The sequence below is a fragment of the Apteryx mantelli genome, chromosome 5 (assembly GCF_036417845.1).
Source record: "Apteryx mantelli isolate bAptMan1 chromosome 5, bAptMan1.hap1, whole genome shotgun sequence".
Lineage (NCBI taxonomy): Eukaryota > Metazoa > Chordata > Aves > Apterygiformes > Apterygidae > Apteryx > Apteryx mantelli.
Window position 1 is genome coordinate 80,660,421 of NC_089982.1, and position 18,079 is coordinate 80,678,499.

At 50.2% G+C, this 18,079-nt stretch overlaps 1 protein-coding gene across 1 annotated transcript in view; it reads right to left on the reverse strand.

Annotated features, from left to right (window-relative positions):
- FGFRL1 (fibroblast growth factor receptor like 1) overlaps positions 1-16,024 on the reverse strand; it is a 174,144-nt gene extending 158,120 nt beyond the window's left edge. The window contains exons 1-2 of the mRNA XM_067297199.1: positions 15,949-16,024; positions 14,977-15,085 (exon numbers count right to left, since the gene is read on the reverse strand). Coding sequence (XP_067153300.1) covers positions 14,977-15,037 — 61 coding nt within the window. The 5' untranslated portion in view covers positions 15,038-15,085; positions 15,949-16,024. The remainder of the gene's footprint in view (positions 1-14,976; positions 15,086-15,948) is intronic.
- Between the last annotated feature and the right edge of the window lie 2,055 nt (positions 16,025-18,079).

Consider the following 18,079-nt stretch of genomic DNA (forward strand, 5'->3'; position numbering starts at 1 on the left):
GGTGGAAGCCGGTTATTAGGAAAACGGGAGGCCGAAGTCGCTGGAAGCGGGTGCGGGAGGAGCGGGTGAGCCATGGCCTTCACCCGTGCAGCATTTAATTATTTCTCCCGATTTCCTGATTTTAATTATTCTTCATCATTTCCCTCCCGCAACGCGCCTCAGCAGCAGATCGGGTCTGACACCGGTGCAACGCAGCGCTGATCTGCCGGGGGAGAAACCTTTTTTTTTGCTCCCTCAGCCTCCATTTATAACAATTTTTGGATACACGCTCCCCGGAAGAATTTGAATGTTAGGGGGATTTTTTTTTCCTCCTTCTGGCGAGCCGCGGAAAGCAAAAGTCCTCCTCGCCCCCTCTCGCACTCCGGGGATTTGGCAGCCGCCCCACGCAGGAGCCGGGCTTTGCCTTCCACAGGGAGCCCAGGTCCCGCTCCTTAAAAAAGGTATAAAAGCGTTATAAAACACCTCGGCTTGACGTGAATCGACGGGCAGGCGGAAGGCGAGGAGAAGCGGCGTCTCGAGTCCCAGGGCCGCGTTTCGGCATCCCGTCCGCGGGGTGCCGGCGCGGAGGACAGACGGACGGACGCTCCCCGGGGAGCTGCCCTGCTGTTGGAAAAGCCTCCGGCGAAGGGTGAGCCAGCTTCTGCCCCGGACCTGACCCTTCCCCCCGGAGAGCCCTCGCAAATCTTCCTCGACAGCTACCAAGAGCTGACGCGGCGCAGCCGGGCCCCCAAAACCGCCAGGTTTTGCCCCGCTCCCTCTTCCCCGTTTTGCCCGGCAAAGCGCCAGGCCGAGGGGGCGAAACAACGGGAGCCGCAGACTCGGGGGGCTCTTTACAACTGTGTCTTTCTAGGGGACATAGTTTTAAGGGGGTTTTAAGAGTGTTTTTTTAAAACAAGCAAACAAACAAAAAACAGCGTCGTAATCCTCACAAAATAATTGCTGCCTGTGTTATTTCAAACAAGCGCCACGCGTCGCGCAAGGCCTCCTCGGCGAGCGTTTTTCCGAACACAAGCGTCGCTAAGGTGCTAAACGTTAGTACGCGCTGCAATGCTCGGTTAAAGCAGGCTCCGAGAGCAGAAGTTTCTGTCGTTACGCAAGAGCACGTGGAAATACTCCTCCCTCCTCTCTTCCCTCCGCGTGCCTCCCGTGCTTTGCTGCCTGCCTTCCGGCGGATTCAAACTCGGATGGGTTCAACTGGACGCCGTGCGCTGTTTTCCTTCTTTTATGCGATTTTAACTACTTCTTAGCGGTACCGTCTGAAAATATTCCTCAGCGGAGGGGGTTGGTTATGCCCGGAGCCGCTTGGCCTTTTCCCACTGAAACGCGCCCTGCAACAAGCACCGCCGCCTTTTCAACCAAAACGAAGTATTTGGGCAGAAACTTTTTATTTTTTTGGTGAAAGTTTTCCTCTCTCGCTTCCCCCAGATTTCAGGGTGGCTTTTCTTTGCACCCTTCCCGCCTCCCCATCTCCTTTGGCCCACCCTGGGGAGGGTCACAGGGCAAAAAGCTCACGGAGCAGCGACGTGCCAGGCTCCGGGACGTGCGCGGGCGCCGCAACCCGCGGCGGGCTCCAAGGGGATGCGCACCCGCTCCGGGAGCGGGGAGACACCTCGCCGCGAGCCGGTCCCTTCGGGCTAAAATAAAGACGCTGCAACGCCCGGCTCTCCCTAAAGTGACGGAGTTTGGACCCGAGCGCGTTGATTCTCGCCTGCAAAACGCGCCGGGCGCGCGGCGCGAGCACGTCACCGCCGGCACCCGCTCCGCCTTTGCGCCCGCTCCTCCCCTCCTGGGGCGCGTGCCCGCGGTTGAGGCGCCGGATCGTCGGCCGCGTGCTCCCTGCGCTCGGAGCTGCGGCAGCAGCGGCGAGAAATCCTCATCGGGGCAGCGTCTCCCGGGCGCTGCTGCCCGGCTGCGATCTCGCCTTTCTCAGGTTCACACCTTCCTTCCCCGGGGAAAATAAAACCCGGCTGCCCGGCGGGGGTGGTTTTCGGAGGCAGCCTCTCGTAGCAGAGCGTGCCAGACTCCCTGCAGTCTATGCAAACAACCGAAAATATCTCGCAGGTAAGCTGCCTGGGGCCAGGGCCGCTCTCATTCCGGGTTTGCACAGCCCTTCGCACAGCTACGGGGCTTTTGTGCACCGCTCGGGCTTCCGGGCACCGACCCCAGTAGCCTGTAACAACAGCTCTGCCTTACGCTGTGTCCATTGCACGAAGCGAAACCTTTGCTCGTCTGCCAGCCAGCTTTCCAGGAGCCACGTAAAATATTTCAGATGTTGCCGAACCCCTCCTGCTCTGCCTTAATATCTCCGTCCGGGAGCGAAATACCATCCAACGCCGAGTGACCCGCAAAGGCAGCTCTGCTCCAGGTTTAAGGCTGGAAAACCCGCAGCACAAAGCTCATTCAATTACTCTGTTGCATTTTCATCCTCCTCAGGCAAATTATTAGGGGGGTTTTTTTGCATTTAGTATAGTATCTGCGTAACCTCTTGCAAAAGCAAAACTGAAGGCGCTTGTAAGTCCACCAAAAAAAAAAAAGAAAAGAAAAGAAAAAAAAGAGAGAGATCCCCAGCAAGAGGCTATTAAAATTCATTCAGGCTTGTTCCTCTCTGCTGTTATTTCAATTAACATATGAAAACTAAGTTGTTCCCATCTAATTCTGCATTAAGATTTTTTTTTTTCCCTTTCAAACATTTTTTCTCAGTGGAAGTTATATACTGTTTTTCTTTCTAGACAAAGAAACCCCCAAGACGTATTTTCAGTCTCCCAGCCTAGTGTTTCCCAGATATTTTGAATCAGGGATTGCTGCCAAAATTCACATTTTTTCCACGGATCTTCACACACCCTCACACTCTCAGCAGACAGCGATCACGGCAACACAGATGCAGGGATCGACCTCGGAAGTGGCTCTTCTTGCCCTGCTCGGTACCTGCGGGGCCACTGGCCAGCGTGGGAACCAGCGCTCCCGCGACTTGCATTGCCCATGCCTGAAAAGCCCTCGCAGATTTTAAAGGATATTAAAAAAAAAAAAAAAAAAAAAAACCCACACACATCCCTGCTGCCTGGGGATAATCATAATTATTTAGTGCCAAATGCTAATCTTCCTAAACGTACGTCAACCCCGAGCAACTCAAGCAGCCTTCACGGGGGTACGGTGGACGTACGTCAGAATCGCCCCTCTCTTTACAAACAACTGGGCAAGCGAAAGCCGCATTTTTCTGTGGGGTCATGATTCTTCCCGTTAGACACGCATCAGTAACCCAGGGCCAGAATTCACCCACGGCACCTCGCGGGCCAACGTCAACACCGCTCCTTCAGAAAACCCCTAAAAGCGTCGTTAACGCAGGCCTGCAGCTCTACCTTTTTAGCCCACTGGCTCCGTTCCTCTGGAAAAAACATTTTCGCCCACAGGGAGTATTTTGCCCAAGTTGTTTTCTCGGCCTTATTTCTGCAGCCCCCTGAGGCGGTGCCAGCAGTCAGAGGTCCGCACGGAAACCAAGCGGAAGGGAAGGGGCAAACCCGGCTCCAGCCCAGCCCAGCCCAGCCCACAGGAGGGTTTTTTGCAGAGCAGGAGGGAAAGAAGGGAAGGATTAAATTTGTGAGAAAGCAGGAACAAAGAGAGCCAACTTTCGGGAACATGCACTTCATTCCTTCGTGCTTCTGGCATTCTCCAGGGCTCCTTGCTTCTATGATGAGTCAAGTACACAGGGCTCATGATTTAAAAGCCAGCAGAGACAAGATCAAGGTAACCACGCTGAGGGACAGGACACGCATTTGAGAAGGCCACTGATAGCAAGGGAAAGTCTGGCAGCAGGTGGCACAGCACAGACTGCAACAGGACGGGTATGAGCCAAGCAACACTGAGACAAACATGAAAAATTACCCCGACACGGACTCCAAAAGCTGGAATCTCCCAATACAAAACACTCAGAGATGTGCTGCTCTCCAACTGAATTGATGAAAAAGCAAAAAACAAAACAACCAAAAAAAAAAAAACCCTACTGCCTGTCCAAACGGCCCAAACGTCTTCCGAATTGAGAAGTTTCTGCCAGTGTAATAAACGCTTTCTCCAACAGGATCCACTGAGGCAGAACCCAGGATCCAACCCTGATTCTTCCAGTCCTCCTGTGAACCCCTCTGGGCAGTGCTACCTTTTGCCTGCAGACCCTGCTGCATTTTAGGCCCCCCCCCAAGGGTCACTTTATAAATGTTCATATGAATATCTGGTCCTCCAAAGTCCTGCGGCTTCCTGCCATGGACGGGAATTGAAGGGACTTGCTGCCTGTGGTCACACTGCAATATCCCATGAGCTCAGGCCATGCTCCTGTGACAATTTAACTCATTGTGTTTCTTTTCCAGCTTAGCTCCCCAAACACCTTACAGCAAGGCCAGAAGAGCTATCGCTGGCACAAGGGTGGGTGCAGAGCAGGACAAGGGCAGGACAGTGGTGGGGCTGACTTCAATCGTCTTCAGCTGTCATGAAGTCACACCTGAGAAGCATTCAGTGCCAGCACTGGAGCGGCTGCAGCCTGGCAGGGGAAAGGGGTTCCCATTGGGCTGCTAGTGACTCGACTCAGCAGGACAGAAATCAAGCACTTGACCTTTCCCAACATCACGTGAAGCAAATGTGACATGGCTCCAGCATTATCTACCAGGCACAGGTGCACGACTGCAATTAGAAGTGACCGGCCATAGAAGTGACCAGCCATACATAGCAGCACCTTTTAACCCAGCTCAGCCCATCCGAAAACAATCGGAGGTTTGGTTACCTTCTTCTTCCCACCCAAACTCCCAAGCACCTCACCAGCTCGGGAAGCATCAGATAATTCCCCCCAAGATCTCACAATTACTACTTTCACTTGGAAATTAGACTAGAAATCACAGCACCGCTCTGCATGGTGGTAGATCTTCAACTTGGCGCTCGGCTTGTCCCGAGACCATTTTTCACCCCCACCCCTAAGCCAACTTCCACCGAGGACAATGCTTGGAGTTTGTGTCTACAGCAGATTTTTTTTCTCCCCCTTTCTAACAGCTCAGCCTGCCTGCACCTTCAAGGGGCAGTGGCTACGTTAGGCGAACGGTTCCTCCTGGTTTCCGTGAATAAGGGCTGCCCTCCATAATCAGGGTATTGTTCTCCCTAAATGGACCCAGACTCTGTAAACATGCTCCTCTGCACAGCACCGGGAGGGCGACCGGGGTGTGTGTGTGTGTGTGTGTGTGCGTGTGTGTGTGTGTGCGTGTGTACACATGCCGGGAATGTGTCTTGTTCTAAAAACAGTAAATTATGTTAATTCGTTTCCTCTGCCCAAGCAGTGGTAATAAACTCGGGGAAAGGAGGAGGAAAAAAGTAAACAAGAGCCAATTACAAAAAGGTGAGGGGGAGACGGTAACCGAATAACTCCACCAAACGGCTCCTTCGGAAAAGGACATTCGCTTTACAGCTCGGATGTGTTGCGTGCAGCCCTCCCTCAGTCCCCACCGTGGTATGAATGCGACCGGAACCATTTCTTTCTTTTTCGATACGGTTTCAGAGCCAGCCTGTTTGCAGGCGCTGGGGCTCAGGAGCTGGGAAATCGGCCCCCAAGGGTGCCCTGATCCACGGCGCGTGCATCCCCAGGGGCTTCACTCCGCACGTGATGCGAGCGCTCTGGCGACTGAAGCCAATACAAGTAGTCAGAGCCTACTTGCAATTTTCTAACGGGAAAATAATTTCGCTAAGCAAACTACCATGCTTTGACTCAAAACCCTGATTAGCACAGTTTGAAAACAGGGCAGCATACTGTTCTGGGAATTAACTTGCTTGACCCCTGGTCTATAATGGCACTCAAATAATCTGCGAGTCAGACGAAGTTGAAAAACTCCTGGAAGACCACACTGAAAGAATTTACTGGATTTATTGGATTTTCTAGGATAAAAGAAAAATAAGCCTCAAACTCCACTTAGCTAGTCTGTGGTCTTCAGAGAGACAAGCTTTCTCTCCTGACATTATCTAGAAGGGGAACACTGCCTACACCGAGCACTGGGCCTTCCCCCCCCCCCCCCAGGAAACTCTCAATAAATACTATTAAGTATTATAAATATACAGGTCTAATTCTGCAACTACTTTTGAGTAGTGCCTTGCTGTTTTCTTCCTGTAGTGATAAAACATGGAACAGGGGGACAGATTCCTACCTCTGCTCAGATTAAGGATCCTGAAGGCTGCTTTACCAATTGCAAAGCAGGAGTACTCTGGTGATTCAAATGCACTTCCAACACCAGGAATTATCCTGCATACATCACTCTCACAAGCTACTGCTTGAAATCCTCCAAGTCCTCTGGTCTACCCCAGGTTCGAGGAAGCCAAAATTAGGACACAGCATTCGACCTCAGTGATACGAACAGGATCTTGCTCTGCTCTAGGTAAACCCCTGCCCCATTCCTACGTTAAGGTTTCTCCAGTCTCCGAGCAAAGTGCTCTGACTTGCCTCCACCACTTCTTTGTGTCTCTTTGTGCCAAGGAAACAATAGCTACGTGCCAAGAAGAGTGGCAAACATTTTCAGATAAGAAATCCAGCAATCAGAAATGACTGTCCCAAGCCAGTTGCCTTGCGTATGCAAATGTCTCCATAATAGCTTTATGATGCCTTGTCAATCAAAACTGACAAGGAAAAGTAAACACCTGTCCTGGCCATGATTAAGTTGAAAGCTCCACTCTAATTAGTCCTTAACGAAATTAACCCCGAGCAACACTGCATTTCTGATTGGTTGTGAATACCAGGAGGAGTAAAGATACTCATCAGCTCCAATCCTTTAATCTGATTTCATATTAACTATTGCAAATCATGACGAAACTTCTCTGAGCTTGAAGTCACACAATACTGAAATGCAGCCTGGTCTTACAAGGCCCCCAGTTCTGCCCTATGATTCTTAACTTTAATGCTACTCACAGCTCACTGAACCTAAAGGGAGTATCACCTTTATAGCTGAGAGCAATATTTGACCCAAAATGTTAAAAGATGGAAAGACTTATCAGAGCGCAGTACCCAATCTCTAGACCCTGGTGGTTTGTAGAGCATGTGCCAGCTCTTCAGAGACCACCAGCATAGGATGCTAACTCTCCTCCCAGTTTCCAGATTTAAATTGCCCTAAAATACATTAAATACTTCCTAATATTACTTGTCAGGCTAAACAGAGTCTGTGATTGCCACCAAGATGTTGTGTGAACTTGGAAAAGAATGTGAAAGACTTTGATCTATCCAGGAACAGAGCGAGATGGCTCATAATATGCTCTATTACAAGGCTATCTAACCTACAAAGGAGTTTTAGTCACCAGTTTTATGACAGCTGGTCCCTGCCAAACAAGCATTCTTACTTCCACAGAGAGTCTACAGTCCATGGAGATATTCCACAAGTTATTCATTAACCTTTCCCATCCTTGACATGCAGCTCATACATCCGTAACTTTTGTCCAACATTTGTCATTTCTTAACCAGTGTTAACAGTTTGCTTTAGATGAGAACAACAACCAACCAAAATAGCTTCCTCAGTTATTTCAATTCACACAAACCTATTAGTCATGGCCCAAAAAGAAAAAGGAGGAAGAGAAACCAATTCACAGTGCTCGAGGGTCTGCACCAGCCTAACTCCCGCAGTTTGGCTGGTCAGCTCTGGGGGCTGCTGGGGCTGAGGCACTGCCCCTTCTCCCCTTTGGGGTTGATTTGCCTCATCCCATCTGCTTCCATCTAGAAAGGGGATGATTTAAAACCATACAAGGCAGTACTAAAGTAATGGCTACCATGACAAAAGAACTCCTTTAACAATAGGATGCCTCTACTCAAAGTCACAGGACCATCCAAAACCAATTAAGCATCACACATACATTCAATAACGTGGGGTTACCTGGGAAGACGTGGGTGAAAAGGGAAAGACAGGCTAGATTTAGAAAAGCCACATGCCGACATCCTCTTCCGGGCACACACACTGCCCACGTGAGTCCCTCTTCTAAGGCCTAGCTTCACTCAAGAAGTGGGACTCAAGAGCGGTGGTACGTTAATCAAGCCTGAGTTTTCTCCCAAAGCTTGGCTAATTCTTAGATTTCCCTCCAGGGCCTCCTCCAGCTTGTTCCTCTCCCAGCTATCTTGTTTTGGGCAGAATTAGCAAGGCCACACCTGCCACAGAGTCAGCACCACTCCAGCACCAAATTCTTGCAGTAGTCAATTCACTGGGCACGTGAAGTAGGAACAACTCAAGCAAGGAGAATACGGATTAATATGCACAATAGGCAATTTCTTTTTTAAGTCTGCATTTCTGCATCTGTCCACTGTCCCTGTGTTTTTATTTAACATGCATAAATACTGACAGCTCCAAAAATACCCACCAAAGTCAATACAGCCCAAGTGGCATCTAGTTGATGACACGTCTTGCATTACTCACTTCCCAATCACTTGACAGGACACCCAAGATTCTGTAAATCTTTCATGAAATAAATTTACCAGGCACAAGGAGGAACGATTTTGTTTCCCATCCATCTAGAAACCACTCTTACTGTTACACAGGAGAGGCTGGGAATAGAGGTGCAGCAGTCCTGAGAAACATTAACCTTCTCCAAGAAGCCTCTGTTCCCAATTTACATTTTTCTTCCCTTAGTGAAGCTCAAAATTAAGTTCGAACACTTAATGGAAGAAGTAGCCTGGAGTTATTGGCTGCAGTTCTTCCTGAAAATTGGAGTGGTTATGATGAAATAAAAACGCTAGGTTATTCGCAGCACTGCTGGATACTGTGTTTCTGTTGCGATACAATGGGGAGACTGTGTAATCAGGGCAACCAACCAAACTCCATGCAGCCCATGTTTATTTGACTCGGAAGGGGAAAAAAAAAGGAAAAAAAAAATCAGTGATGTGAATGGATTCAGCGGCAGACGGCATATATTAACTTGTTAAATAACACTTCAGAAGAGTCTCCAGTCCCTCCACACCTAGCAACACTGCCTCCAGAATGACACCCATTCTTCTGGGATAAAACCCCTCCGGGCTGACCCCAAGTTAAAGCAATGAATTTCCAAGTTGCTTTCAGTCCCACTCAGCTGCCAGCCAACGCTAGCAGCGGGCAAAAACAATGCGTCTTCTAGACGGAGAAATCCAGCTCGAGCTGTCCCTTCAAACAGAAAAATTGCAGGATCCAAACACCACGCTCGGTCCACATCCGTCCTGCTGTCACACGTGAAGGGACCTCCATGGAGGTCAGTGTTACACATAACCCATTAATCAGTTCCTTACAGGATGGATCCAAAGCCCATGAGTAGGAGTCACTGCACCAACGCTCTCAGGCTCTCAATCAGGTCCTAACACGTTAAAACCAGTACGGGCTGTATCTGCTTATCTAATACGACATTGGAGCAATAGGATCAGATTATTCAAGCTTTCTTCTATAAGTTTTTTCCTTTTGTCTTAGTACTGCGGCTGCACCAGACTCAACGGGCTTGCAAAGGACAGTGGTCTTTGCAACTTCCACATTGACACTGGGCTTTATGCTTAAAAAAAAAAAAAAAAAGAAAGAAAGAAAGAAAAGAATCCCTTAAATAACCGAAAATGTTCAACCTTTGTGCAGAAGGTTCAGACCAGTCAACACAACTAAATATGTAAGGAGGCACGTTCCTTACAGAAGGCAGCAAGCAAAGACCGATTAAAGAGAACAAGAAAAGGAATACAAATCGAAATTAAAAATGTTCCAAACAAGATCAAACGCACTTCGGCTTGAGCAGCCCACCAGAAAACACAGGAAGAGGTCAGATGAAAGACAAACTCTTTGAAACCAGACAAAATGAGCAGGTTAATGGAAGAAAAGGGAGAAAGGAGCATTTGCATTGACTACTGTAATACCGGGACACATTTGAACACAGACCCTTTGAACAGCAGGATTTCACAAGTCACTGCAGACGCAAGTAGGAATTTCATGTCTCAGGAAGAACAGAAAGCTGCACTGATTCTACTGCTACTGAACAAATAAAGCCATGACTGAGGTATATATATATATTTTTATTTCAAACTAGGCAAAAGGGGACCTTTGCATTTTTTTTTTCCTCTTTCAGTGGAAATTCTTTTCTCTATTTCAGCAAAGGGATCCAAAACGCATGGCCAGAGATTGACCATCTCTAGCCCCTTCACCCTATTCCCTACTGAGTATGCCGCCCCCCGACATACTGGCGTCGATCCTGATCTACCGCGCTGCGAGACACCTGCTTGGAAAGGGATTATCACCTGGCAGAGAGGTCGCCGGGGTAGAGCGGCTTGACCAGCCGCTGCACGCCAGATGACAAACCTCATCGTTAGTTAATAAATTAGTAACAATGGTCTCCCACTTTGAGAAGCGGGTCCCTCGCTGTTTAGCAAATGTCACTTAATGAATGGTTTTTGCTCCTGAAAGAACCATTTTATTGTAAAAAAACAACAACAACAAAACAATTCCGTGGCATATGAAAATTTCTTCTTTGGATAACAGCCTGACTTCAGAGCTTAGCTGTGTACAAGTTTATTACAAAAAAGATGTCTTTTAATTTGCTGCTTGCATCTTTAATGAAGGTCAAGGAAGCATATGCACTTTGAAAACAAAGTTATAAAAACTTCAAGGAAAATCTAAATGCATTTGAGCAATCTGCTGAATTTTGTAATATTCCTAATAAAAAAAAAATTTAAAAAAAAACCCTAATTTTCCAGTATGACGCACACTGTATGTTATGTTTAAACTCAGTCGCAACTTAAAGTGACCGACAGCCTCAGAAAAGGGGAGGAACCAGGGTTTAAAACAAAAAATAATGAGGATTTTCTTCATGTCATGTTGATGCTAGGTACAAGTGGTGCTGCCAGATTATTCACGAACAAGTTTACTAACAGCATGATCCAAAAAAATGCACCAAATTTAACCAGAAGATCTCCAGTGACTTCCGTGAAATTTGAATCAGACCGTAGATCTGAATATGTTTCTCTTCCACAAGCGAGAAATTACCTAATCGTTATATCTGGTAATAATCATTGAACAGGAAAAAAGGAATTTTTAAACAGAAGCCAACAGCTGTCTCTTTTATATTATCATTATTTATCTTTTCCATATTAACTACTGTTCACTCTCATAAACCACAAGTTACAGAACAGTAAATATGTTCATTAGAGTCGAGAACTCATCTCCCAAGAAATACAAAGCTTCCTTGTGTCCCATCCCCTTTTTCTCCAATATTTAGACAAATAAAAATGGCAAATAACATTAGCTCCGCACCAAACGGTTGAATTTTGTGGTAGCCCTTGCCAGATAAAAACAAATTTATCGTAAAGCTGGCATCAACCAGACTTTTAAGCCACGCGTTGCACAGAAAAGCGGCACAGCAGAAAGTAATTACGGTCCCGTTCTTCCCCTCCCTACGCGACACACCGAAAACAAAATCAGCCTCCAAACTAATTAGTTTCCAGCAGAATATCAGTTTACTAACTAACGGGAGGGGTGTCGCCCCTCTTACCAAAAACTTCTAAACGTACCACATGAGATCTCGTTTAAGGCACGGGACCAAGCCAAGTACATCCCAGTGCTACCATATACGGTAACCAAAGCGAATACGATGGCAACTTGACAGATTTGGAACAAATATTGCGTTGTGTGCCACGGGGATAACATAAGCAGGAAAATATCAGATTGTATTACCTGTATCCGACCGGAGGTGTGGAGCAGTAGGAGCTACATTGCTATGGGACATGGTCACTAGAGGTTAGTGACCCAAGATGGCATTCGTCCCCACGGAGGAGGGCCAGGGCCGGACTCCGAGGACTTTTGTTGCCCAGTATGGGGCTGTGCCGAGAGAAGGAAGGACACGGGACAGGAACTCCAGCGCCCGTGTTGCCCCCACTTCAGGGTTGGCAAGACCCAGAGCAGCTGGTAAAAGGTCTGAAGCTACTACCCTGGGCCCTGGCTCTCGGCCCAGAGGCATATTGCCCTTCGGAGAACCACAGCGCACAGATTTTGCGCTGAGATTTTGTGCACACAACAGTTTTCATGCTAGTGTTCACCCTCCAAGGGAAAGAAGACACTTGGATATTTATCAAAAAAGCTACTGAGAAATACTTTTTTTTGTAGAGGTTCCATCTAGGATATGCTTAGCCTGGAATAAGATGGGTCACTGTGCAAGTTATTCCAGATTAACTATTTTGGAAGAGTGATCCCAGTATGTTTCCAGGCGTAGACAAGCCCCTAGCCAAAGCCTTTAAGTTTCGGTCCCCGAAAGCATAAGCTCAAACCGAGCCAGAGCCACCTGCTCCTTCATCCTTTCAGACGTGCCGAGTTCTGCACCAGGACTTCTAAAAACAGACCTGCTCTTCACTTTTCATGGCTACTTAAGTGTCAGGCCACTTTCTTAAGGGTTTCTCTTGGTTTCCTAAGCTATCCCCATTCTTGCAGTGTTTTGTGCATCAGTGACATGACACATCGGGTCACAAGAGCGCACGAAGGGACAGAGGCAGCAGGCACAGCTTCTAACCTTGCAAAATTCCCCCGTTCACTGTGGCAAAAAAAGTTGCAGCACTAGCCCCATCGGTCCGTCCTGCGAGGCCCTTCACCTTAAAAGGCATCACGCAAATAAAGACGTGAAAATAATACGACGTACCGTTGAACGCAAGATTGCAGCGGAGCCCTCGAGTGTCAGGAAACATCCAGGTTGGGGCGCGTGGGCAACTTAACTCTGCCCCCTTGTGCAAACGCACTACGATACAGCCCTTCCGCAGGCACGAAGCGCGCAACCAGCCCGCTCCAAACTAACATGCCCGTCCCAGCAAAAGCCACTTTTGCCTAACAGGGCTGAAAGCAAAGGACCAGCTTTTCCAAACCGGGACTCTTCCGCGGGGGATTTCAAGCCATCAAGCACCTATTTAACGCCTGGCCACTCGGATCGGGAGGCGCTGGGGCGCTTGGGGCCGCACGCGTGCGATTTGCAGTCGGGACACAAATGTTAAACGCTGTTCGGCCGAAACAAAGCGCCCTTCTCCCTCCGACGAAAAGCCTGGCGACCTCGGGCCGAGGCTTGGCCGACGGGCTGTCTATAAAACTCAAGCGAGGGAAACAGGTAACTTTTATACATCTCCAGCGGCCTAACCCACCGCATGAGACATTAGGAAAAAATCCACAGGCATGTTAACAGCTGGGCACATTTTTGAGAGAATCTAAAATTATCCGAATGTAAACACGTAATCAGAGGCGATATTCTGCAGCACAAAGTAAGGCTGCAACGCGCTAGGGAGCCTCTCGCTTCTGCTCACTTACAAGTTTGATCTTTCATGATATCAGCAAATGAATGGATCGCATTTTTTAGTGGGCTTGGCCCGGTATTTTAAACTCTATTTCTATGCCATTTTAAATAACCGGGAACATCTCCCCATCATTTGCAGATCCGATTTCTCCGGCTCTGAAGAGTTCAATCAGATTACCAAGGCAATCCTGTCAAAGTTATATTAAAAAAAAAATAAATACTTTTTTCACAGGAAAAGCTATGATGTTCTGAAATTACCACTGCTAATTTTCTGTCGGTTCGTCATACAACTACAGTCCACAGTCAATCCTCCTGTATTTTCCAGGGGCAATAAAAGCATACAAGCACGACGAGTGCAAACAACGTTTAAGCAGGGTCTGCCGGTAAAGCACCAAATCCTCTCCTCAGAAGCCGGCAGAACGTGGACAAAAATCTTTTTGTCTTCTCCTGCCCACTTCAGATTTTTGGGGAACTCCACCGAGTTCCCAGGTCTATTAGAATAATATACCTCCATGAGGTCATCTGAATTCACACACTGCTGCCCATTGCCTACAACTTAAAACTGAGTCTGCATTGTAAACCTCGCCTGGAATTCAGCCTTTCAGACCTTAAAGGCTATATATACTGTTTTCTTTTTCATTCAGCTTCCAGCAGAATCATTTTATAGTGCTTCTGCCTCCATAAAATATTTGCTCGGGAGCCAATGCCAAGAAGGGAAAAAAAAGCAACGCACTAACCCAACTTTGGGCTTTTATAGTAACGCTCCCCCCTCCTCTCCCATCCTCACCCCCCACATTTAAATAAATGTTTAAATCTTTTAATTTGAAACTACGCGGCCCAGTCCTGCACTGGGTGATTTAAAGGTCTTTCACCAATTCCTGCAACCCCTGTACTGTTGGGAATTACAGCCGGAGCAATCCGCATCCTGAGGACACGCACCCGTTCCCCTGCAACAACGCAGCCCTCTCCTTCGAGGCCAGAGAGACCTGGTCTGACTGAAAAAGTGCTTTCGCGTTCAGGCTTCCCAGGGACAGCACCGGCCAAGGCATGTCCTGGGCTGCAGCGGAGGAAAAGCCAGCAGTCTAGTGGCTCAGACCCCGTAACTTGGGGTAAAGCACCTTCCCACAAAGAAAGCTCTTTTTTCCAGCTGCCACTCCGGGGCCAATGTATTTCAATTTGCCTCTGGTAGAGTAACCTGTTTATTGAAATCTGATCAACTGCGAGAGACCCAGCGTGAAAATACGGGCTAGCTGTTGGGAACTGTCATTTGTCTGTCACTGAGGAAGCTAATGGACGTGTTTGTTCAGTTTGCTAGGGGGAATACACGGGGCAGAGTTTGGAGGGACCGCGGCAGGGCAGAGGTACTGCTGAGCCACGGAGGAACGTGCTTTTTCTTTAAAAGCGCCTGTGCGTTTTTACACCCACACACAAGCCAGGAGCCTGGAAGTTCACCTGCGCTTAAGAAACCTCACAAGCCTAGAGCGACAGCGCTCCATCCAAAGCGATCGCACCGAACCACGCAGGTAAGGAGGCGCACACGTGCGCGTGATGCACAAATACGCAACGCGCAGAAGAAGAGCCCGTGCTGACAGCAACGCCCTTGCGGGGGTCTCTCCGAGGGCGCCAAGCACGTCTGCACGACACGGGCTCAGCTGGAGCGGAAGGAAGGGTGCGAGCCACGAGCCATTTGCGAGGCTGCGGGAAGCTCGGTCTCCTTACCTCTTGCCGAGTCACAAAACGCAATTATCCCTGCGAAAAGGAGCGCGAGCTGCAATTCCATTTTGAAAACCAGATCCCTCCTTTTGTACAGGCTACCGTCCTCCCAGACCTGGAGGGAGGAAAAAGGAGAGCAAAGTAATTACCAAAGTAAACAAACAACCCCAAACTTTGCGGACTTTTAAAATCTGTTGCAGAGGTGCAAGATCAGAAACAGCAAATAAAACAGCTACGTATTTGCAATTCACTCCGTGGCGGCCAGCAAGTAAAACTTTGCCCTCCCTCCCTGCTTTAGACTGATATAAATCAAGAACCCACTGAGGCCAGCGAGCTCCTCTAAGTTTACAGTTAATGCATAATTCCTTGGTATCCTGTACTGAACCAGGCTGCAAGGCAAACAAAACAGCAGCAAGCGGCCGTAAAACCAGGCTGCAGGTTACCCGTTCGCGGCGGAGCCGGGGGAAGGGGAGGAGGACGCGACCTCTCCCAGCAGCAGCGCGCGGAAAACTCCGCGGGCCGCCGCGGTGCCCCCGCAGGAGCGCGGCGCTCGCCGGCGCCCGCCTCGCTCCGCACTTGCTCCGCACCGCGCTGCTTTTCCGCTCCCCTCCGCGTGCGCCGGAGCGGCGTCGCAGCGCGAAACCGCACGGAACGACCCAGATCCGCGACGATGCCTCGGCTGCCCTACGCCAAAGCGCGGGGTTTACGCTAGTTACAGCGCGCTCCGAAACTCCCGCTGCCTCAGCGCGGGCTGGACTCCTCGCCCTTGCAGACCCCGGCTCCGAAGGCGCCGCGCCCGCGGGACGCGCAGCGAGCCGTGCCCGGCCCCCAGCGCCGCGGGGCGCGGGGCGCTGCGCGGCTCTGCCCCGCCGCCGCTGTGCAGCCGCGGAGGAGCGGGGTCCCGCCGCGCCCGGGGCGGCTCGCAAGTGTCTGCCCGCGGCGGAGCGCCGGCCGCGGCGGGCGGGGGGAAGCACTCACCTCGGCCGCCGCTCTAGCACCGTGCGCTGGCGCCCATCGCCGCCGCTCGCCGCCTCATGCCCTCCGCGGCCCGGCGCGCAGCGAGCGAGCCCCGCGGCCCCGGCGCCCGGCGCGGAGCGGCGCCGCCGGCCTCTGCCTCATCCCCCGCCGCGGGCGGCTCGGGGCTGCCGGCGGGCGCCCGCGCTCTGCCCCGCCGCCGCCACCCCCTCGCCCCGGAGCGACTGGCCGCTACGGAGCCACCGGCGAGGAGCCGAGGAAAGGGGCGGGCGGGGGGGGGGGGGAACCTCGCAAATTTTCCTGCTTTCCGGGTCGGGCTCGGCGTGTGCGCGGGGTGGGACAGCGGGCTCTGACAGAGCCGCCGCGGGATGCCCGCTGATGCCGTGCCGGGCTCGCCGAGCCGGAATCCCGTTTAAGGAGCGAGGGGAGGAGGGGAAAGGGGCTGGGGACGGGGAAGGGGGGGGGAACCGGGGAGGGAGGGAGGGAGGGAGGGGGGGCGGCCGGGGCGAGAGAAACCAGCGATAAAGCAACTTTCCCTGCAGGGCTTTGTGGCTGTGGGGGCAGAGCCGCGGAGGAGGGCGGCGCCGCGCCGCCCCGCTCCAAACTTCGCTCCAATCCCCGCGCTCCGCCGCCCGCCGCGCCGCCGCTTAACCCTTTGCGCCCCCGCGGAGCCGCCCCGCAGCGGACCCACCCGGGACCTCCCCCCCCCCCGCCAAACCCCGGCACCCACGCGGGTCCCGTGCTGGCAGCGCCGCTTTGGAAATCTCCCGGAAAGAGGCTAAACTAAAGCCAACGGGGGATAAACCGTGGGGGCGCCTGTCGCGCAGATTAGCTGTTACCATTATTGATTATTTACTCGCGAACGCGGCCCGGCTGGTGCATCCCCCTCTCGCAGCAAATTACTCGCCGCCCCGGGGTAAAAATCAAGCTGGCAGAACTCACCGAATAGACTAAACAAATGCCAAGAAGAAAAAAAAACCTGCCTGAATAGCTACGTTTTATATCCAGAAAGAAACATTGTTGCTATTGATGGTATTATTTATTAGCCGTCTTAGCTGTCCCAGCATGAAGGCCTCCTTCCCATCCAGTGTGACACGTACCAGGAGAACCCCTAACACCCCCTAAACCCAAGCCCCAAAGTAGTCGGAAAATCCATCTTATCTATTTTCCTAAGATTATGAATCATAGCCTCTCTTCTTAGTACTTAAATGTTTTTACTCAGCAGTTCTTGACGGCATTATATCTCAATATACAAAATCAGTGTGAAAACAAGACTAAACACACAAAACCCCCAAACCAGAAACAAAGTGGCTGCCAGTACTGTTTTTATATTTTACATATTTTTATCATCATTTTTATTATTAAACTTCATTCATTTGAGACATCCCAGATGGACTACTCCTCTTAACAGGCAATAACTTCAGCCTCATTGACTTCAAAGATGGTGTTGACTGAGTCAAACCTTCAGGACTTGACCTACATGGACACGATTTGCTTCTTCATCCAGGCTATATTCATGCCATGGATTCTGATAAAATTGCTCCAATTTACATCAGTATGAGAGACCAACCACATGCTATACCTCTAAGGATCATGTATAAAACACATCTTTGTAACGCTTGCCTAGTCACTTCACCATGAAGAAGGCAAAGTCCTTGTCCCAAAGACATCACCATCTAATATCTGGCCTGAAAATCATGTCTATTAACATGATCCTCTGTTCTCATGCCAAATCCCATTGCAATCAAAAGCAGCTTCAATTTTGACTGGGAAATGGGAGAGAAACAAAGTTATGGGGGGCCACCAGCCTGTCCCAGTAGCATTTCCTACAGGTTAGTCAGACCCCACGTAAGAGTTCCTGCTAACTCATCTTGGTTTTCTGGGTCGAGCACTCTGGGTGGAGACCAAGGACTAATTCCCAGCTCCGTCACTGCTTTTCTGCCACAGCCTGCCTACAGAGACAACTCCACTGAGCTGAGCTGCCTGGGCATGAATGAGCTCCCGGCTGGAGAATGGGACCCTCTTCTGACCCACACTGTGTCCACACGAATGCAGCATGCCCAGCAGCCAGCTCAGGTTTGACACAGCAGAAAAAAATCCTGGGATGGATCTCATCCTTCTATGCTCACTTACT